Below are 22,268 nucleotides of genomic sequence, written 5' to 3'. Positions count from 1 at the left end.
GTGCTTAAAACGCATATGTTGTAGTGAAAAAATAAAAGAGTACACAAATGAAAATACGTGTGATTTGCACTGAAACAAATTATTTGTTTGTATTTATTTTGTGTTATTCATATAACATATTTGTATTTTAATGAATAACGGAAGGTATGTATTTTGAGGTATGTGTTCATGTAAGTATGTATTGATGTGTGTATGTATGTATGTATGTATGTATGTATGTATGTATGTATGTATGTATGTATGTATGTATGTATGTATGTATGTATGTATGTATATATGTAGGTATATATGTATGTATGTATGGATTGATGTATGTATGCATTGATGTCAGTATGTATTGATGTATGTATGTATTGGTGTGTTGATGTAAATATGTACCGATATATGTGATGAAGTAAGTGTGTATTGAAGTATGTGTTGATGTAAATATGTACTGATGTATGTGTTGATGTAAATATGTACTGATGTATGTGTTGGTGTAAGTATGTATGGATATATGTGTTGATTTTAAAATTGTGTGATGTATGTGTTGATGTAAATATGTGCAAAAAAAAAAAATATTTGGGCAAAAAAAAAATATATATATTTCATAATAAAGAAGTCGGATTTTTAATATCACATGGGTTCAATTAATTGTACTTAAAAATAAAAAAAATATTGCAGCAATTCATTAAATTAGTTAACATAAAAATTATTTTTATAATATAAAATTAAATTTTTTATCGCAATTATTTAACTTTAATTTTTAAAAACTAAAAATTCTATTATATATTTGAATTATGATATTCAATCAATTTTTCAATATCAATTTCTTTATCGTAACATTTTATTTTTAGCAATGCCTCTAAGTGAGTTGGTTCCGATATTTATTTTTGATTTGAGACATTGCTGAGAAAGTAGACTCGCATATATAAGTCGTTGAAAACATTGAAAATAATCTTAGCATTAAATCTCTACAGGCTATATATTTATTGGGACAAATGTTACTCCAGAAAGATATTCCAGTATCCATTGGAATGGATAAATCTTCTCTCATATTAATTAGTTCTTGTTGAATATTTTCTGGTATGTTTTCAAGTGGGCATGAAAGGGGGTTATTAAAAATATTAATAGCCCAATTTATGGTGAAAATATCTTTAAACCTATTATTAAAATTCTCTAGGAGTTTTATTCGTCAAATTTTCCTGAGCAATTTGATTTTTCAATATAAGGAGTTTTTTGGAAAATTCACATATAGAATAATATAAATCAGCAATGTTTTTATTTCTCCCCTGTAAAATAAGGTTTAAATTATTTATATGTATAGTAATATCAGCAAGGAAAGCTAAATTAAATAAAAAATCAGGAGAGTTAATTGCAAGAAGAAGATCTGCGTCTTTTGGAGAAGATTCGATCTGTAAAAATTGTGCTATTTCTTCTCTTAATTCAAAGAGACGTTCGAGACTTTTCCCTCTGCTTAGCCATCTTACTTCCGTATATAATAAAATATCACCATATTCCGCATTAATATCCTCTAAAAACGCAACTAACTTTCTGTGAGTAAGAGCATTATGACCGCCTTTTAATCGATTGATTATCTTTACTACAGTTTTCATAGCATCAGTAAAGCCTATAGATTTGGCAAACAGAGCTTGTTGATGAATAATACAGTGGAAAGTTGGCACTTGTATCCCGGCTCTTAACAGATGACCAACAAATCCTTGTTTACGCCCAACCATAACAGCAGCACCATCTGTACAGATTGCAGACAATTTGCTACTCTCTACGACAGATAAAACATTCCGATCGAACGAATCATATATGGTTTTACCGTTGACATTCCCATAAAATGATTCCAATTTTAATATTTCTTCAAATGAATTAAAGAAATTGTCGACAGTTCGGACACATATAATCATCTGACTAGTATCTGAAATATCGACACTTTCATCAAAACATATAGAAAAATATTTTGATTGCTTAATTCTCTCTTTTGTCTCAAATTCAATAAACAGAGCTATATTTTCTGTGCGCCTAGCAATAGTTTGGCGGGACAACGGCAATTCGTTAATAATATTTTCCATTTGCGTCCCTATTTCTCCAAAAAAAGGAAAAATTGCGGAACATATTTCTTTAAATAAAACCCCATCCTCAAATGGACGACCTTTTTTCGCCAATGCAATCGCGTATGTTGCTTTCGCATGACTATTTTCTGAAAAAAGTCGTTCATTATAATAATTGCTGAATATTCCATTGTACTTTGCTTTGAAATCAGATTTTAATTTTGAAATCAATTGATTTCTCGCAATTCCGACTACTTCATGTAAATTGGAATGACAACTGTCATAATGACGCTTAAGTGTACTTGGATGGGTTTTTTATTAACTTTTGGCCACATACAATACAGTCAGCTTCCTTAAATATATTTAAACAGAATAAAAAATCCTTCTCCCACTCAATATTCCACATATTTAGTTTTTTATAATATTGTAAAACCTGAAATAAACATTTATTTGTAACGGCTACTGAAAAATATTCGCCGTGTATCATAACATCAAGCGACATAGACCTTCTTTGTTGAATGCAGACAAGCAACTGAATAAACTTGTTTTTGTTTTGTGTTTACTTTGTGTTTTTACTCACAGTATTCGTATTGCGTATGTATTAGTGAGAATAACATAACTACCCCGGGGTAGTGTTTGGCCACCAACGATTTAAAGTATTAAATAAAATTACAATATTTTGTTTGTTTCTATTCTATTTCCATAAAATAATCATCACAATTTTGATTATTCATGAATGACTCTTTAATTTCTTTCAATAAATCATCTCCATCTTCGTTCATGAATACTTCTGTGCAATATTCATTTGTTTTTTCATCTAAATCTAACATAAAATAATCTTCATCACCATTATTACTTAAAAATTCTTGCTTGTAATGACCCCAAGTAAGAGTATTAATATTATTACAACATATAAATCGTTTATTATCTAAATAACTTAAACTAATTTTATTTAAATGTGCTGTATATAACACATGTAATTTAGATATAAATACAAACATATTACCATAATACATTTATTTGTTTAATTAACAATTTTTGTAGTCTGATAGACTTAAATTTCTAACTACATTGGTTTTGACACCCTTAGCCTTTTTAGTTTCATTTAAATCTGCTGTTGTAAATGAATACATTTTTGCTCTTAAACCTACAAATTTTCTCATAATTACACCATTGTTTTCATCCTTCATTATCCCTAACACTTTTTTATTCTTTTGTGGGATACCAAATTGGTTGTTAATTTCATATTCAGATGTATCGAATCTGTTATTGATATCATTCAATATATCCTTATAGAAATCATCAGTTTCTATAGAATAAATGAAAAATCTACAATTAATTTTTTCACTTTAGAATTTGGAGGAGTTTTATTTTCACAGCAAAATGGAAGATCGTTGTGCCTATCATAAATTTCTACTGGATATATTAAATCAACTTCCAATATGTATCCAAACCCATTCAAAATTGCCCTCTGGCAAAGCTTCATACATAGCCCAACCATATAAATTATTTGTATCCAAATATGTCAAGTATTTAGATGGTAGTTTCTCATTATAATCGGAGAGATATTTATTGTTGGCTATGGAATGTCTTTCAGAACATTGAACTATTCCACTATTCCTTTTTGTATAAATAAAATCATTTCAATGTCAGTAAGCAAATCCAATTTTAAGTTTTTATATTTTTAACATAGCATCCCAAGATAGCCCAGGTGCTGTATAATAATGGGATGGATCTAAATTATATAAATGCTTTTATATACTAACCTGAAATTTTCAAAGGCGTCTGCTAATAATAAGACATCACTTTTTAAGTACAACATTAAATAATCTTCTATTGTCTTACATTCAAACTTACTCCATACTTCTTGTGAATGTGCATAATCTTCTTTAGAACATACTGAATCAGTTAGTTTATTACAGAAGTCATCTATATATGGCAGACAAGTTTCTTCGAGTTTTTCTAAACAATTAAAATAATTGTATGGGAAGACGCCCTTTCTTATTAATAAATTAAATTTATTTTTGTCTTCTGTATAAAAACCTTTAACAATTTTTAACTCATCTACTGTCAAATTTTTAACTAAATTATCTAAACTTGATGGCACAAACCGGCATGAATCTAAAAATCTGATTTCAATGTTATGACCGTTGTCACTTTTTATTGTTTTTGAAAGGGATATATACAACTCCTTATTGAGTGGGATAATATAAATGGGACCATCATCGCTGTTATTGAGCTCTTTCACAAATAAATGGAAATCATATGCCGAAAAATTGTGAAAAATAACAGGGATAAATGAAGGTAATTTGTAATTTATATTACAGGAATTATGAGCTGGTCCTCTATATTTGCCACTTAAATGGCAGTGATCTCTGACTTTTTTATACCCTTCACCTTCGTGAGAAGGGTATATATAAGTTTGTCATTCCGTTTGTAATTTCTATAATATAATTTTCCGACCCTTTAAAGTATATATATTCTGGATCCTTGTAGATAGCGGCCAGTCGATATTAGACATGCTTTCGAGAAGATCGCTATTTAAAATCAGCAAAATCGGTCGGTAAATAACGGGGATATGAGCAAAAATCCGAGACAACCTCTGAAAATTTCATCAACAATTTGTTATAAAAGCAACAACAACACTGTATATAGAAAAAGATGTACTCGTGTGTGTGTAGATGTATTTGGTTTTATTCAGATGTGTATTTTTTTGTATGATTGGAATCCAAACATACAAAAAAATACACAGCAAAAAAATATGATTTCCATTTTTTGTTAAAATAAAATAATTTTCCCTTTTGTTTTGCAAATTTATTTTTTAATGAATAGAAAAAAGTATTTAAAACGTTTTCAATTATATGAGAGTATATTGTGAGTTATTGTACAATAATTTTTATGCGAATAATGTAAGTTTGAAATTTAAAACTAACACAAATTTTTTCCAAGTGCTTTTTAAAACAATTTTTTTTACGATAAACAAAAACAAAATCTACGTCTCGTCAATGTTTACCAGCAATGAATACGAAAGTGTTGTTGTTTTACTCTTGCTTGTATACTGTTAAGAACTATTGCTATTGTTAAGCGCATATAAGTGTATAGAAAACACACTGTCTATAGCTAAGCGCATTTACAAAAACAAAAGAGTGCCAAGCGCATAGGGCTTGGGCACCCTTGGTTTGGATGCTGTTGGCGTCATTGCGTTGTTATTTTTGTTTTTCTGTATTTTTCGTTATGTATGTTTAGATGTCTGTTGGTTTAGATGACATGTGACAATGCTTCCTTTATGTTTCGTTGTTTGAGTTCTGATAAATCTAAACAATAATATTATATAATTGTTTTAAAAATCACAATGTATATTTAGCTATATTAAATAACTTACCTAGATATATCTTTTATCCACACATAATGTGAATTATCTCCATTGGTTGATAGTAGGAACATCAAATTAATGTGGTTTGATTTCGTTTCATGTGTTTCATAGTAATGCCCAATCACCAAATTCTTTTCGGAATCATATCCAAAAACATTAATGCTAAATGTTGCATTAATGTATATCTTTAATTTTTAATGGGAAGCATAACCCATTGAAATTTATTTTGTGTCCATTAAGATTTATAATGTTTGCTTTAATATCTACTTTATACATAAAGGGAAGGTGTGCATTTTTTTTACATCACCAATTGCTGCAATTATGGCCCATTTAAAACAAAATTCATCCTTATTTTTAATATTTATACAAGCTTATTTTAAATGCAATTTTGTGGGAAGAGGTATGAAGCGTAATCTTTTCAGTGGTGCATATTTATTTAAATTTAATTCAATTTTTATCAATTGAACTAGAGTCCAACCACTATCCTTTTCCTGGAACTCTTCTGTTTTTTAATTATACTCTCCACCATATTTGAAAAGATTTTTTCAAAGTCCCCAATATATAGTAGTACATATAGGCGAAACTGAAGCGGTTTTCAAAAAAAGTTTTTATTCACTTCACACAGACGAGCTCTGAGAGAATGAAACAAACTTGTGAGAACTAAAGTCACTCACTAAACTTCAAATTTTCTACGCAAAATTGCGAGGATATTAGCACTTATTAGTTTTTCTTATCACTTAAACTTAATGTTTATTATTTTTTGAAACACTTTTCATTAATTTAAAACCCCGAAAATAATTTATATTTTTCAAACGAAAAAAAAAATATTTTTTATTCTTTGACATTTCATTTTAATTAAAACTGAAAAAAAGAAAAGTTGTACATTTTCGTATTGACAATTAAAAAAAGTATTTTACATACTTTTTTCATTTTGCATTAGTGCAGAAAAAATTACGAAAAGACGTCTTTATAATATGTTTTAAGATAAAATATATTTTCCAAAAAATAATTAACTAATATTTTCATTCACTAGCATATAAAATTCCATTATTAACACCAAAAAATAACGACAAAAAAATACATTTTTTATTTGCTACCTTTTGAACAACTGCGTTTATTTGTATGCTTCTACTAATACATTCTCATCAGTTAGGTCTTTGACAGGGGACTTAGGCCCTTGACAATTACTTTCGCCTATATACTATTATATGGTCCCCAATTTCATATATTTGAACCATTTTTGTTTGAAATGTTTTTATCTCCAATGGTGTATTTTCCAAATCCTTCAAATTTGGCTTAGCATACAGTCCATGAAGCTCTATATTGAACTTTAAGGCATCGTGCATTTTAAGAAAGTAGCTAACTTCATTCATAAATGGTTCATACGATTCTTTTAAAAATACCTCAGGAATTAGACATTCTTCACTAGCACATTTATATGAGAGAGTAATAAATCTCAATTTAAATGCGCTTTTTGTTCTCTTCACAATCTTCTCCACTGGTAATGGTTTTACAATAGAGTATTCAATTATTCGGGGGTTTGTTTTATTCGGTTTATTCGACAAAAAATTATTTGAGGTTTTAAGTTGGTCGGTTAATAATCGGATAATTCAAAATTATTCGGTTAATCGAATAAAAGGAAAGTGGATGTTTTTTTGATAATATTTTTCTTCCCATAACACACAAAATTATAATTTTCCACTTCTTTAAATTCAGTTCTATTAAAGTTTGTTAATTAAGTTTTTTTTTCTCAAATATTGGAATATTTTATTTTCATGTGAAGTTCTCTTCTTTATAAAGAAGTTAATTTAATTTATGTTTTTGAGATTTATCAACGAGTATTGCTGAAGAACTTTTTTAAAATACTTTATAAACACAACACTGTTCTCCAAAACTGGATGTAGAAGTAAAGGCGATGTCACTATTTTAAAAATTTCTTTTTAGTAATTTCTAGAAGTAGGTAAATCAGAACAACTTATTACAATGTTTCTGAAGTATTGTTATACAAATCATCCAACAAATATTCTTCATTATAGAAAAGAAATTAAGGAATTAACACATAAAAGATGTATTATATAAATATTGAACTTTGTATAAGTACAAATTTATAAAAATTACAGTAATTTTACGGTTAAATAATAAGTTTTTCTTAATCGGTTATTTGATATAAATTATTCGGTTTATTCGTTATTTGAAATTTGGCAATTTTCATTTATTCGAGCGATTAATCGTCAAAAATTGATCGATTAACCGATCGACGATTAATCGTTTGAATACCCTATTTTACAACATTACTTCTGGAAGATGATATATGTGTCATTTAATGCATACGGAGAAATTCCATGCTGGAGTACGATTTCAGACGTTCGGGACACTTGAAGGAAGCTGTCATTTTAAACAATATTCTATTTTAAACTTTTTAATGTTATATTTTAGGTAAACTTCAAACTTTTTTGTGTTCTTAATTTATGTTAACAGTTATTTGTTTTAATCTCGATTTTAAATAAGTGGAATGTTCGTATCATTTTATTTTGACCATATTTACTTAAACTCATAAATTATTTGATAATTAATAATAAAAACATCTAAGTATAAAGTATTATAGACGTTTTGATAACGAATAATATTTCTTTATTATATCCTCTATATTACATTTTTATTTATTACACTTCATACAACTACAAGTATCTGGACCCTCAGTAGCATCATTCCTTGACCATGCACAAATTGTATAATGAGCAATAAACATAGAATTTATCATTTCCTACTGATTTCGTATTTTATCCGAAATTAAAAAGTTATCCACCAATTTTGTATGTTCGTGAAAAATATAATCGTCAAAATCATTTAAAAATATAATAATATTTTCAACATTTTTTAATTGGATTAACTACTGGAATATTTTTAGATTGAATGAACATTTTTTTAATTGAATATTTATATATTTTTAAGAAATATTTACATATAGTTAGTATATTTGTACTTAATGTTATTAATTAAATTATTCTATGTACTTTTGGTGAATCACAACTAAAATATGGTTGAGAATTAGGAATGGAAAAGGTTTCATCGACATCCTTTTCCGATTCAGCGGCGATACTTGACTCTTCCAATTCTAAAAGGTTGTTTTCTAACTTCTTCGTTAGTTTAAATTTTTCGTTAGCAACTCCTTCAATTACATTATCATTCAAATTGTTGTATTGTTTTGGGAGGTATAACAATGCATCTTCAAGTTTTATTAGTTTCCCAGATAACCGAAATCTTTGTAATTCATATGGGAGGTGTGAAGTCCCATTGTATTATATATATATATATATATATATATATATATATATATATAATATAATATATATATATATATATATAATATATATATATATATATATATATATATATATATATATATATATTATATATATATATATATATATAATATATATAATATTATATATATATTATATATATATATATATATATATATATATATATATATATATATATATATATATAATATATATATATATATATATATATTATATATATATATATGTATGCATTGCGCATAGTTTGGGGACACAAAAAATTTGATGTTTTTAAAATTGGATTATGTTCTCAGTTCCATAATTGACGCATATATCCCGATATTTCAAATAATTTTCCAATAATTTCCCTATAAATCCATTAATCAACGTTGCGCATTCTTTGGGGGTTTTCATTTGTGTACCGCATACATTGGAGACTTGTCCTCAGAAAATACTCTGTATATACGAAAAGTTGTGATGCCACATTTTTATTACATTTTTGCTGATTTTAACGGCGTTATGTGTTCTGTATTATGCGCCTATGGAATTCATACAATAAATTTCATAGTAATGCCAATACAATTTTAACTCCATTTATCCCCTGATTTACTGCAAATAAGTGCTTTAAATCGTTTAAATAAAAATAAAACACTACAAAGCTAGACGGAATAACAAAAATATTTTAACACGAGAGCAATTCTTTTAGCAAACTTCAGAAGTAAATGAAAGTATTTAAATATCATTTCATTTGTACAATTTGCTTTGAATATTGAATCGAATGGCGAAATATTGTGGGTACATAAGGTTTTAATTTTTTAATACGATTTATAACCTTTGTTTTTATAGGTTTGAAGTCATTTAACATATCTTGATGGGCGAACGAAATAAGATTGTTCCAAAGTATATAAGATTCATCATTGTTGTCGTATTGCATTATGAAGCAGTAAATCGGATAAATAAATTCATTCTGTGATTTCAACTAGCTACCAAGTGGCTTCCAAGAACATGGTCTATAGTCTCGACTATGTAATAGACTCTATACTGGACTCGACTACAGACTAGAGGTTACGTTAGATTATACTAGATGTATACTGGACTATAGACAAGACTATATACTATTCAGTAGACTAGATTTCGGACTGGCCCTTACACTAGACTATAAAGAAGACTTTAGACTACTGTATAGACTGGATTGGACCATAGACTACACTATATACTGCACTAGACTAGACATTATACTATACTAGATAATAGTTAAACTATAGAATGGACTATACTATAAATTAGAATTTGGATTAATCTATAGACTACAATATAGACTAGTCTATAGGCTGGACTATGGTCTAAACCTTTGAATAGACCATATACTAAAGACTAGACTATATGATACTTGGCTATAGATTAGTCTATATACTTGGCTAGACTATACTATAGACTAGATTAGCCCATAAACTATGCTAAGGATTATACTAAACTAGATAATATACTAAACTAGACTGCACACTACTATAGCCTAGCCTATATAGAGTAGACTAGACTATAGATATTAGACTAAACTATATATTGACTACAGTCTAGCATATTGCCTAAACCATATACAATACTATAGACTAGTCTATACACTGAACTTGAACTAGACCCTATACTAGATTATAGATTGTGCTATATACTATGATATAGATAAAACTAGACAATGAATTATACTATAGAATATAATATAAACTGAACCAGACCATTTACTAGATTATAGACTGTGCTAGACTATGAATTATATAATTGAATATACTATAGACTAGAATATTAATTTTTTTTCAATTTAGAATAAAGAACAATTTGAACAATTTATGTCGATTAATCGAATAATATTTGATGGTTGCGAATGGTTTTACGAATTTGTTATTAAAGTATTGAATAAAGAATTACATTAATATATTGTTTATCTGGGAAACCGTTAGAGTTAGAATCCCTAAACTTGCACAGATAACATAGAAAACTATGTGTACAATTTGGGGGAAATTAAACTATTTCTAGGGGCAATGTTGTATGAATAACTTTGACATCCAGATAAACATTTTGGTAATAAATTTGCTGATTAGCAATAGGGGCACCTCCCTTATGAATTAAATATAAAAATTCTTATATCTGAAAAATTATTAGAGATAGAAATCTAAAATTTTGCTTGAGCAAATTTATCTATTTATATATACACAATTTTAACGTACTGACTGACCGATTCATCATCACACAGTCTAAACGGTTGAAGCTCAAGAGTTGAATTTGGACAGCAGATTGGTCTCCCACCAAATAGATAGACTAAGAGAGGATTTTTGGAAATTCGATTGTTTAGGGGGTAAATACGTGTTAATTCGGTAGCCTTATATCTCATCCCATCATCTTTTAAACCAGTGAAAACTCAAAAAATATTTCTGACTCTCTTAACTTATAGAAAAAATTATAAAAATATAAATTTAGTACTTTTTGGATATTTGGACGATTAAGGGGTGAAAATTGTATATATTTTTGAAACATTTTACATAAAAGATTATTTTCACTTGTGCATATGAATATTTTATGATGGGCTCCCACTCCGATATTGCATCTTTTTGGAATAAAATATCAATTACTTCAATAGGTAGAAAAAGTACCAAAAGGGGGAAAACGGGAATTTTATTCAAAATCATTGAGCCAATTTTAATAAAATTTGAGAATGGTGTGTTACTTGGAACTCCGGTACAAAGGACTATTTTTTTAATTTTTCGTTTTTTAGTTGGCACTTTTTGAGTTTTTTTCAACATTGATCCTAGAAACATAAATCCTAAAACATAAGCATGTAGAGCCCGGAGTTAATGATAATCTATAAAAGGAAAATTTTCGATAATTTTTCTTTCTTCAAAAGGTAATTGCTGAGTTTTCTATAATAATGAACCTAGGAGCATACTTTTTGAGTATTTCACAATATTTAACCTAGAAAGGTGAATTAATTTACCGGAGTAAATAAAAACCTATAAAAGGAGACTTTTTCTTACTTCAAAAGATCCTTTTTGTGTTTTCTATAATATTGAACCCAGAAACATAAAACTTAGCGTTCTGGGAATTGAGTGAATGAAAATCTACAATGGAGAATTTACTTGTACTTATTCGTTTTTAACTTGTACTTTTTGAATTTTCTATAATATTGAACTTAGGAACATGAAATTAAATAAAAGAGGTCTTTTGTTACTTTTTTAAGTTTTCTAAAATATTGAATATATATACTGATAATCCATGCCTACGAAATATATTAGTATAATGCAAAATAATTTTAGAAAAAAATGCGTTTATTTTACGATTTTTTTATATTACATAAATATGTTAGTTCATTTAAAAAATGTTATTGCGAATTAAAAAAAAAAACAAATTGTTTTATATTTAACTGATACTTCAAAGATTTAATTATTTAGTGATATTATTTAAACCTCTTATATTTAAAACACTTTGAATACAATTTTCAAAATATTATATATACATACTTTTAGTTTAAAATAAATCAACATTTTTATTATCAAATGTTCGCCTTCTAAAATTTATGAAATAAGGTATATAATTTCATGTCAATTTAAAATTACGTTTAGTTTAACTCGCTAAAATTACGAAAATAACAACAAAAATCGTAACAAAAAAATTTTATTTTGTAAAATCTAAGAAAATTCTTGTATATTACTAAATAATTTTGTTACGAAAAAAATTCGTTACTTGCATTAAATATTACATGCCTTAACGAAATTATTTTTTGTAAAATAAAACAAAGTTTTTTAATATATACGAAAAAAATATTACGACAGGTTTTCGTACTTTCGTAAAATTAGAAACACGATTTCCTCATTATACCCTACACCACTATAGTGGGGAGGGTATTATACGTTTGTGCTGATGTTTGTAACATACAAAAATATTGGTCCAATACCCACCTTAAAGTATACCGATCGATTCAGAATCATTTTTTGAATCGATTAAGATATGTCCGTCCGTCCATCCGTCCGGCTGGCTGGCTGGCTGTCCATGTAAACCTTGTGCGCAAGGTACAGGCCGCAATTTTCAAGATAATTTGATGAAATTTGGACCAAGCATGTTTTTTGGTACAAGGACGAAGCCTATTGAAAATGGTTGAAATCGGTCCATTATTTTACCTAGCCCCCATACAACCGTACCTCCCGATTTGTACTTTTTATGCTATAATTACGTCAAATATTCTGCTATCTCTCTAAAAATTGGCACAAATAAGTTTTATATAAGTATAAATGACACTGCAGATTTTCGTAAGGATCGGCCTATATTTGACCCTAGCCCCCATACAAACCCCCCTTCAATAAAAAACTTAAACGTCTAAAATTGACTTGTAACCATTTGTATCGCAATGAAACTCAACAAAACTAACTGTTATTTAGAAATATATCCTTTTCCCAAATTTACCGAGGATCGGCCCATATTTGACCTATATAAAGCCTTTTTAGAAATTTTAGTCTTTTATCAATAAATGGCTTAAATATTTTGGAATTATGGTAATATTCAATATAAAAGTTTCTTTACAAAAAATAAAAATTTTATAATAAGTAAAAATTTTAAAAATATACTCATGGTGTAGGGTATTATATGGTCGGCCATGCCCGACTATACTTTCCTACTTGTTTGGTTTTGTATTATTTTTGATTTTGAGCATGTTCATTAACTCAAATGTACGCAGCTAGAAAAGCAAACAATTGGAGCAAAACTGAAAATTGTCGAGCGATGGTTTGCTGATGGGGTTGCTAATTAGAAAAACATTTTTGAGAAAAATTAAAAGAAGACTTAGGTTTAAGTTTTTGTAGGTGCCTATGTGGAATACAGTAGTAATAAAAACAAAAACAAAAAAATTAGTGTCACCGAAAGATACATATTCGGTAGAATTGTATACCGATATCATTATTAATTCATGAGTTTTTTACGATTAATTGATTTTCGGAAGTGGTATCTTCTGAAACATACACACTGACGGACATTTGAAAACAAACCTTCCAACGAAAAATACTAAAAAAGGACAGATAAGCTGTATTTACTATTTAAAAATTTTTTATTGTATTTTTATATGACCTCAACATTGTTTCATAAAATGGTTAATGAATTATTACTTAATTTGATCTTACCTTTTGAACAGTTTATTGGAATACGGTAATATTCGTAATTACAATAAATTTAATTAAAATTTTTTCAGGATAACAAATTGTTTATTAAAATATTTCTGTTTCAAGAGTAAATTAATGTTTAAAAAATCAATCATTAAAAAAATTAATTCATATTTTAAGAAAAACATTTTTTAATATAAAAATAATGAAATATTTTTAAATTATAGTGTATAAAAATAATACTTTTAATGTATACCAATTAAAAATTTGTTACAAAGTTCTTAACATAAAATTAGAAAGATAAAGCTTTTTGTAAACTAAAGCCTTTCAGACTTGGATTACTATTGTGTATTCTTATTATAAAACAATTAGGGACCGTAACAGTTATGACTTCGGTAAAATACAGTGCCGGCAAAATAATAGAAAAAAAATGTTTCATTAGAAATTCTATTTTCTGCCAAACTTTTTGGTAGAATTTGATGATCAATATCTCAAATGATAGCTATTTATGTATACTTTCTTTTGCTACTCAGATATTATAGCTTTTTGGACTCGGGAAATTTTTATTTAAATTTAACTCAAATAGGCCTTGGAAAAAATAATAGAAACATGTTATTATAATGCATTTGGTATGGAACAAAATATTTAAAAAATATTTGTTTTTCATTTCTTTTAGGCCCATATATAGATATCGAAAACTTACCAATTTTCAGAGAAAATATTAGCCAATTTTACACTACGTAACAATTCAAACACTTTAGAACGAATAAAAATGAACTTTATATAATGGCATTTTAATAAAAAGTTTAAAATAAGTTAAATTTAATACAAAAAAGGCAAATAAGTATCGAAAATTCTTAACGTATCAAAATGTCATAGGGGACTAAATATTGGAAATTAATATCAATATAGAAACCATTTTTTATATGGTATAAAATCCGACAAAAAAAATTTTTTCATTCCTTTTTTATAAAAAAAGGCTTATTAGACTTCTAAAAAATATAATCAAATGAAAACTTTTTCAAATATTTTGGTTTTATATTGATTTTAAATTTTAATATAATAGAATATATCGTTTCTAAGATGATATTAATCCCAAATTCTAAACCATCTATTGCGTTATTATTTGTTTTGAATTTTCGATGCTTATTGGCCTTTTTGTATTTAATTTTACTTATTTTAGCATATTTTTGACATTTCATCAAAATACCTTGATGTTTAATTAAATTTTTACCCATTCTAATGTGTTCGAATTGTTAAGTAGTGCAGGTTTCAGATAAACAATAAAATGCTCATAAAACCAACTTAAATACGAAAAAATTAAGCAAAAAGTCTATTTAACTTTCAGAAATACATTTCTATTGAAAAAATTTAAAAAGAAATATTTTTTAAATATTTTCTTACATAACCAATCCATTACAATAACTTGTTTCTATTATTATTCCCAACGCCTATTTCAGTTAAATTTTAATTATTTAATTTAATTAAATTTTAAATGTTAATTATTGTATTTAATTGTATAATATAAATATATAAATATTAAATCACGAATTTTGGAATATTTTTGTTGTAGAACAACATTGATTCTTTATTACTCCTCCATACAAACAGGTAATCGGCCAATGATTTTAGTATTTTTGGAACGCTGTATGAAAAAAATGCCTGTAATAAGAAAATATGTTTTTGAAGAAGTTCATATTTATTTTATACAATAAATGTTCATACTTATTTGTATCTCCTCTGATTATCGATCCACGTTTTAATTTGGGCAGGAGTTCTATTTTTTAGGACAGGACATTTGATAATAGCATGAATACACTCTGTAAGGCTAGGAAGTTTTTCCAAATCTCTCAAACATCCAAAACAGGAGTTAATTGCGTCCCTTTCCTCTTGAGACCATCGGGAACGTTTGGTTGTTCCAAAAGGTGATGCTTGAAAATAAAGTTTAATTAATTATTAATGTTATGAATAAATTTTTTCTTAAAATTATATTTTATTATTATTTAATAAAATGTTTATATTGTATCTTAACACAAATTATTTTAGTTAAATTTTATAATTTTAATTCTATAATTTTCTAATTTAATCAATATCTACACTGAAAAAATTCCATGCTTAACTTTACGAAAATAAATTTCGTAACAACTTATTAAAAAAATACTTCGTAAATTTCACAATTTTTATTCTAAAATTACAAAAATATTTTCAAACTACAAAAATAATTTCTTCGTAAAATAAACAAATTATTTCTAAAATTATATAAAATAATTTTGCATTATACTAAAATATTTCGTACAATTTCGTATATATAACGAAACAATTTCGTGGTGTAAAACAACGAAGCCTTTCGTACAATGTACGACATTTTTCATATATATTAGGCATGGATTATTTTCAGTGTACGTAAATACTTACTACTTCTTCTTTTCTTCTTCTTCTTAGGTACTTCTTCTGACATACTACTCTCGTCTGAAGCTTCGGATTTATTAGAATCTATATAACTATTTGAGTTAAATTCAGTTCTTGTCTCAAGCTCCCCCTCCTCGTCAACCATATTTTCAAACACTTCATCACCCTCTTCATTTTCTTCTCCAATGGCGTTCATCAATAACTTAGAAACACATGTTATTTCCGATACTGGAACTGACATTCTATAAAAATTTTTGTGGATATCTTTATGATGTCCCATGAAATTGGCTAATCTGTCTACAGAAGCTTCTTCTACATTTAGCAGGGATGTATGTGTTGCTATATGTTTTCGTAATGTGGTACCTCTTAAACTTTCTGGTATCCTTGCACCACATTCCATTGAAAATTGTTTTAAAAGTGGACAAGCCCGAAAATATTCCTTGGATAAAGTTGATGTGCTCCTTTTACAAAAAATGTATTCATTGCTAGAAGTTATCCCTGCAGCCTCTCTATGATTTATTATCTCTTCAATGGCTTGAACACATAGCGGGTTTAACAACACACTCACCGTTCTTCCCAACTTCCCTCTGATGGAAATTCGAACAAATTGTTTAGCAAAATCTAGAGATTCTTCTGATATAGTCGTTAAAATATCTTCTTCTATATTTCCAGTTATACCATCTTTATTTTTATAATTAGAGAGTGTCAATCGCTCGATTTCACCCGCTCTTCTCCTATTGAAGATTTGAATAAAAATCAGAGTAGATTTAACTAGCTCCATCCACGATTGGTACGAAAATTTTTTTTCCAAAACTTTAATTTCTTCAATTATTTTATTTTTCAAGTATAAATATAATTTCTTTATATCTTCTCTGGAGGGCAAAACAGTTTTTTTATTTCGTTTTTGGTTTGCCTGATCCTCACATGCCTTTTTGTTTATAAGGGTGGGTATTTCTTCCTCCCACAAAAGTAAAAAATCGTCCAAATCCTTTTTTAAATCTTCATCCTGTATTTTTATTAACTCTGTCCTTTGCTTGTATCCACATTTTTTTATTAGTGAAGTTAAGTGCTGTGCTACCGCAGGAGTTTTAAACCACATTAAGCTATTATCCCAATTAGCTACTTTTCGCAAAGCTTTTATACAAGCGTCGAAGAATTGCGGCTTGAAAATTTGCTTTAGTTCATTTATATCAGGGCAAAACTCATTAATGGCTATTTTAAAGCGACCTAATAATCGCAAGTGCGAACGTACCATGTCATGTTGATGAGTTAAAGTATATTTTTCCGCTAATTTATTTCCAAACTTAATTATAAGATCATCATACCGGATGACTCTAGTAATTTTATCATCTCTTAGAATTGGGAAAATTTTGGTTTTTAGTATTTCGTTTGCTCCTTCATGTATATATTGTGTAAGTCTTCTACCAGCAATTAAATTTGTTCGATCATTTTTACTAAAAACTCCACATTTACGTAAATGTAATCTTAAAGTTTTTTTAGAATAAAAACCTTTGCACTTTTTGCAACAAACGTAATCATTGGCTTCGTTATTTACTTTAGACTGCTGCTGCCTGGTACAAATAAGTATACCAGTATTTAGCGATTTTGTTGTGTTATGTAAATAATCCCCATCTTTTCGCAATTGATCTATTAACTTCACGCGCTCTCTGTTTTTTTTTTGGTAAATGTAAAATCGCCTTTACTTGTTTTTCTGACTTATGTTTATGTATAAGATGCCTTGCTAATTTTGTTTGTAATGTCTTACAAAAGATACAAAAATGTTTTTTAGACTTGCTGCTAACCGGAATATTTACGCTAGAAATGTGTAAAGGTGACGTTATCTCTTGCACACTTTTTTCCGTTTCCTGCATAGGCGTGTTATTAAAATTTAAGCTTTCAATTGTATTATCATTTGTTGTGTCAGGCAAATATTCAGACAAGCTCTCATTTGTTACAAACGCACACTCTTTAGATATGTTATGTATTTCAACGCTACTATCAATACTATTTGAGACGTTTACTGTATAATTTTGTTTAAAACTGCTTATTTCAGTGCTATTGTAAGAATTTGTTTCAATAAGTAGGCTTGAATTTAACGTATAGTCTGAAACTGGAATACTTTCGTTGGGCTTTGCTATTGTACTCCCATTTGTAGAATCAGCAAAACATTCATTTAAGCTTTCGGAGAAGTTATTTATTTCGGTACTATTATGAGCTACGTCAAATTCTATATATGTATTTGAGGGGTTTGGTGTTATATTTTCATTAGAGGCATTAGATAATTTAGTCCTGTTGTGTCCTGTTGTTTGAAAACCTTCGTTATTCGAAACAGATATAGACGATTTTTTACGACTGATTTTATATTGGAGCTTTGGAGATTTTTCAGTAGGTGTAATTGATGTTCGTGACTTTTTACGATTTAAAGTTTTAGAAATTCTTTTAATTTTCTTTTTATTTGTTTCGGAAATTAAAGGAAACGGTTCAGAACCTACATCATAACTTGGTTTTGTTTCATGTAGTATAATTGGAGATTTATTAAATGATTTCGATGTAATTGCTGGCAGTTTTTTTAAACGAACTATTGGTTGATTTGAAACTATAATACTTTGGTTGCAATTAACATTTGTTCTCCCATTTGTTAAATCTGGTGTTAAATTTTCATCAGAGACATTAGGTAAATTGGCGCTGTTGTGGGAATCTGTTTGAAAACATGAACCTTCAATAAATGTGATATCTGAAGATATATTTTCAAATTTGTTGACTGGAATTTTCTTTTGAATTGTATCGGAAACGTTACTCGATGTAGAAGATTTTTCAGTAGTTGTAATTGACGATCGTGACTTATATGATGAAGTATATTTCCTATTAAGAGTTTTAGAAATTCTCTTTGTTTTCTTTTTACTTGTTTTAGAAATTGAAGATACCGGTTTAGAACTTACATCATAACTATGTTTGGTTTCATGTGGTACAATTGAAGATTTATAAAACGAATTTGATGAAATCGCAGGTAACTTTTTTAAATGAACTATTGGAAGATCTGTGTATAAAATAGATTTAAAAATAATAGACAAATATATGTATATCATGATGAAATGATTCTCTTTGTTCTTATAAAACATTAGAAGCCATATTCACAATCCATAAATATTTTCTATGTAAAAAAATACATATTAATTTTATGAGGTTTGTGTAAAATCCATGTAAAAAAATATATTAATATAATTTGTATGAGATATGAAAATCAACATCTTTTGTTTTTTCCATGCGTTTATTTAAATTTTCTATAATATTGAACCAAGAAACGCAAAATTAAACACCATCATTCAACTGTTACTTTTACGATTTTCTGAATTATATAACCTAGAAATGTGATTTTTATTAGTCGGCAACTAATTCTTTGTATAAATACGAAGTTTAAAGTTTTCCAAAATCTCCAAATTCATTAATTACAGTTTCGATTTTCGTGGTTCAAAATTCATAGTTATAAGGATTTTTTGCAACATGCATTAAATTGATATCGTATATTTTCTAACCTATTTAGCTGGTTTTAATAATCTATATATATATATATATATAATATATATATATATATAATATATATATATAATATAATATATATATATATAATATATATATATATATATATATATATATATATAATATATATATATATATATATATATATTATATATATATATATATATATATTATATATATAAAAGAGTAGCGTTACTGACTGACTGATTCATCATCGCACAGCCCAAACGGCTAAACCTAGAATCATTTAATTTTGACCATAGATGCCTTTTTGGATATGTAGATCCACTAAGGAGGGATTTTTGGATATTTTTATATTTGAGGGTAAAAAAGGGGAAAAACGTTTAAAACTGGTTTTCTTGATTATCTTACACAATATTAGTGATACAAGAAAAATTTTAAATGTATCTGTATCTACTCTTAAAAAGAGCAGATGGGTGTCTGGTACTTTTTCGAAATTCGTACTTTTAAGGGGTGAAAATGTGTAACAAAAGTGATTTTGTTACCTTTTTTGGCCCTTTATAACTTTTTAACAAATAAACATAATTAAATTTTTGTAAATATTTTGGATACATCTTTCAAAATTAGGAGACACCTGTTTCGTACTTTTTTAAAATTCAGTCCTTTTTGGGTGTAAAAGGGAGAAAACTGCATTTTGGTACTTTTTTCTAGCACATTAAAACTTTTTCGATTTATTGTTAGTTATTGATTTATTAATGTAATTATGAACTATCACTGCAATATATTTAAAAAATACTTTTGCTATTTCACTGAGGAGAAAAAAGTACCAAAAATGGGAAAATGGAAAGATTTATTCAAACTAATTGGCAAATTTAATTTACTCACAATAAATAACCTATTGGTGTACTACTTTGGAATTCTGGTATTAAGACCTATGTAGGGTCCAAATTCGAGTAAATATTTTGGTATTTTTGAAAACATATTTCTTGAGCAAATTAATGAAAATTTATATCGTTTCGAAATAGGGGAAAATGGTACACTTTTTATTAGTACATAAAGAAAGAAATTATTCGACTATTTCATGGTTCTAATCGTAAGAAAGGGAAATTTTTGGTGCTTATTTTGTTCCTCAAATGGTACTTTTTGCATTATATTTAATATTGAAATAGAAAAACATATAATAATTAAAACTTTGTTTTTATTTTTGTATTTAATTTTGATTGGGTAGCGAAGCACCCAGGGTACGCTAGTAGAACATAAAGGGAGCTTCGCTTCCCTAGTCGAAATGAAATTAAAAATTTAGATTATAAAAATAAGTATGTAAAAACAAAAACTGTAAAATAAAGAAACAAAACACCATCAGATATATAATGCACTCTCCTCTCTATTTTCAATAAGCAGTGTTGTTTACTTTTTTGTTTTGTTTCTTGCTTTGTTTGTTTTTTACTTCAGTAAAAAACAACTTTAAACGCTTATAACTCCCAAAAAATCTGAACCGATCTTATTAATATATATATTGTGCACATCTGCGAACAAATACCTTTAAATTTATATATTTTTTGCCAAGATCGGATATATACAATAAGAGTAAAAGGGGTCACAAAAAATCGCCTTGCCTATTAATTATATAGATTAGTCTCTAATTAATACATATGTGTTAGTTTGACAATAATTTGTTCAAAATATAGTTTTAACATAAGGATAATTATATCAAAAAGTCCTTTAGTCAAGAAATAAATGAAAATTGCCAAATTTCAATTTTGCAATTTTATCAATAACCGAATTTTATATCAATAACCGATTAAGAAAAACTTATTAACAGTAAAATTACTGTATACTTATACAAAATTCAATATGTTTATAATAAATTTTCTTTCTGTATTAATTCCTTAATTACTTTTCTATAATGAAGAATATTTATTGGATGATTTTTATAACAATACTTTAGAAACGTTTTAATAAGTTATTCTGATTTACCTACTTCTAGAATGGGTTCATGCAGAAACATTACTGAAAAGAAATCTTGAAAATATTGACATCGCCTTTACTTCTACATCCAGTTTTGGGGAACAGTGTTATGTTTCTAAAGTATTTCTAATAAGTTCTTCAGCTACATAGTTATACACTAGTTCATTGGAACGTATGAATTCTGGAACTAGTTAATAAAGCTTAAAAACATAAATTAAATTAATTTAATTTCTTTATATTTCACATGAAAATAAAAAATTTGTAATATTTGAGAAAAAACTTAATTAACAAACTTTAATAGAACTGAATATAAAGAAGTGGAAAATTATAATTTTGTTTGTTATAGGAAGAAAAATATTGTAGAAAAGAAATAATATTATTAAAAAAACAAGTAAGAGTTCTATATTCGGCTGTGCCGAATCTTTTATACCCTTCACCATGATGTGTTTAAAGCCTTTTGTACCTTTTGAAGAACGAAAAAGTACCAAAAAGTCCCCATCTATGGGTCCTCAGTTAATCCGGGCCATACAAACTTAAT

The 22,268-nt window shown here is 27.3% G+C and overlaps 2 protein-coding genes and 1 long non-coding RNA gene across 4 annotated transcripts in view; 1 reads left to right on the top strand and 2 right to left on the bottom strand.

Moving 5' to 3' along the window:
* Positions 1 to 9,289: 9,289 nt before the first annotated feature.
* Positions 9,290 to 10,566, top strand: LOC124420364. Of its 2 annotated transcripts, none has more exons than XR_006941150.1 (2): positions 9,290 to 9,508; positions 9,564 to 10,566. It is a non-coding gene; the product is annotated as an uncharacterized LOC124420364 (long non-coding RNA). The 2 variants fall into 2 exon arrangements; XR_006941149.1 differs by having other exon boundaries at positions 9,290 to 9,512.
* Positions 10,567 to 14,084: 3,518 nt separating this feature from the next.
* On the bottom strand, positions 14,085 to 17,519 carry LOC124420048. The gene is made up of 3 exons (XM_046951629.1): positions 16,271 to 17,519; positions 15,581 to 15,786; positions 14,085 to 15,517 (listed from the first exon to the last, which is right to left on the bottom strand). Exons 1-2 carry the CDS (start codon positions 17,517 to 17,519, stop codon positions 15,581 to 15,583), a joined length of 1,455 nt encoding a protein of 484 aa, XP_046807585.1. The 3' UTR covers positions 14,085 to 15,517.
* A 13-nt stretch (positions 17,520 to 17,532) lies between these two features.
* Positions 17,533 to 22,268, bottom strand: part of LOC111688686 (islet cell autoantigen 1) — a 96,983-nt gene continuing 92,247 nt past the window's right edge. The window contains exon 3 of the mRNA XM_046951631.1: positions 17,533 to 19,301. Coding sequence (XP_046807587.1) covers positions 19,290 to 19,301 — 12 coding nt within the window. The 3' untranslated portion in view covers positions 17,533 to 19,289. The remainder of the gene's footprint in view (positions 19,302 to 22,268) is intronic.

Source organism: Lucilia cuprina, chromosome 5 (assembly GCF_022045245.1).
Source record: "Lucilia cuprina isolate Lc7/37 chromosome 5, ASM2204524v1, whole genome shotgun sequence".
Taxonomy (NCBI): Eukaryota; Metazoa; Arthropoda; class Insecta; order Diptera; family Calliphoridae; genus Lucilia; species Lucilia cuprina.
Note: the sequence above shows the minus strand (reverse complement) of the source record. Positions and strands in the feature narration are given on the sequence as shown.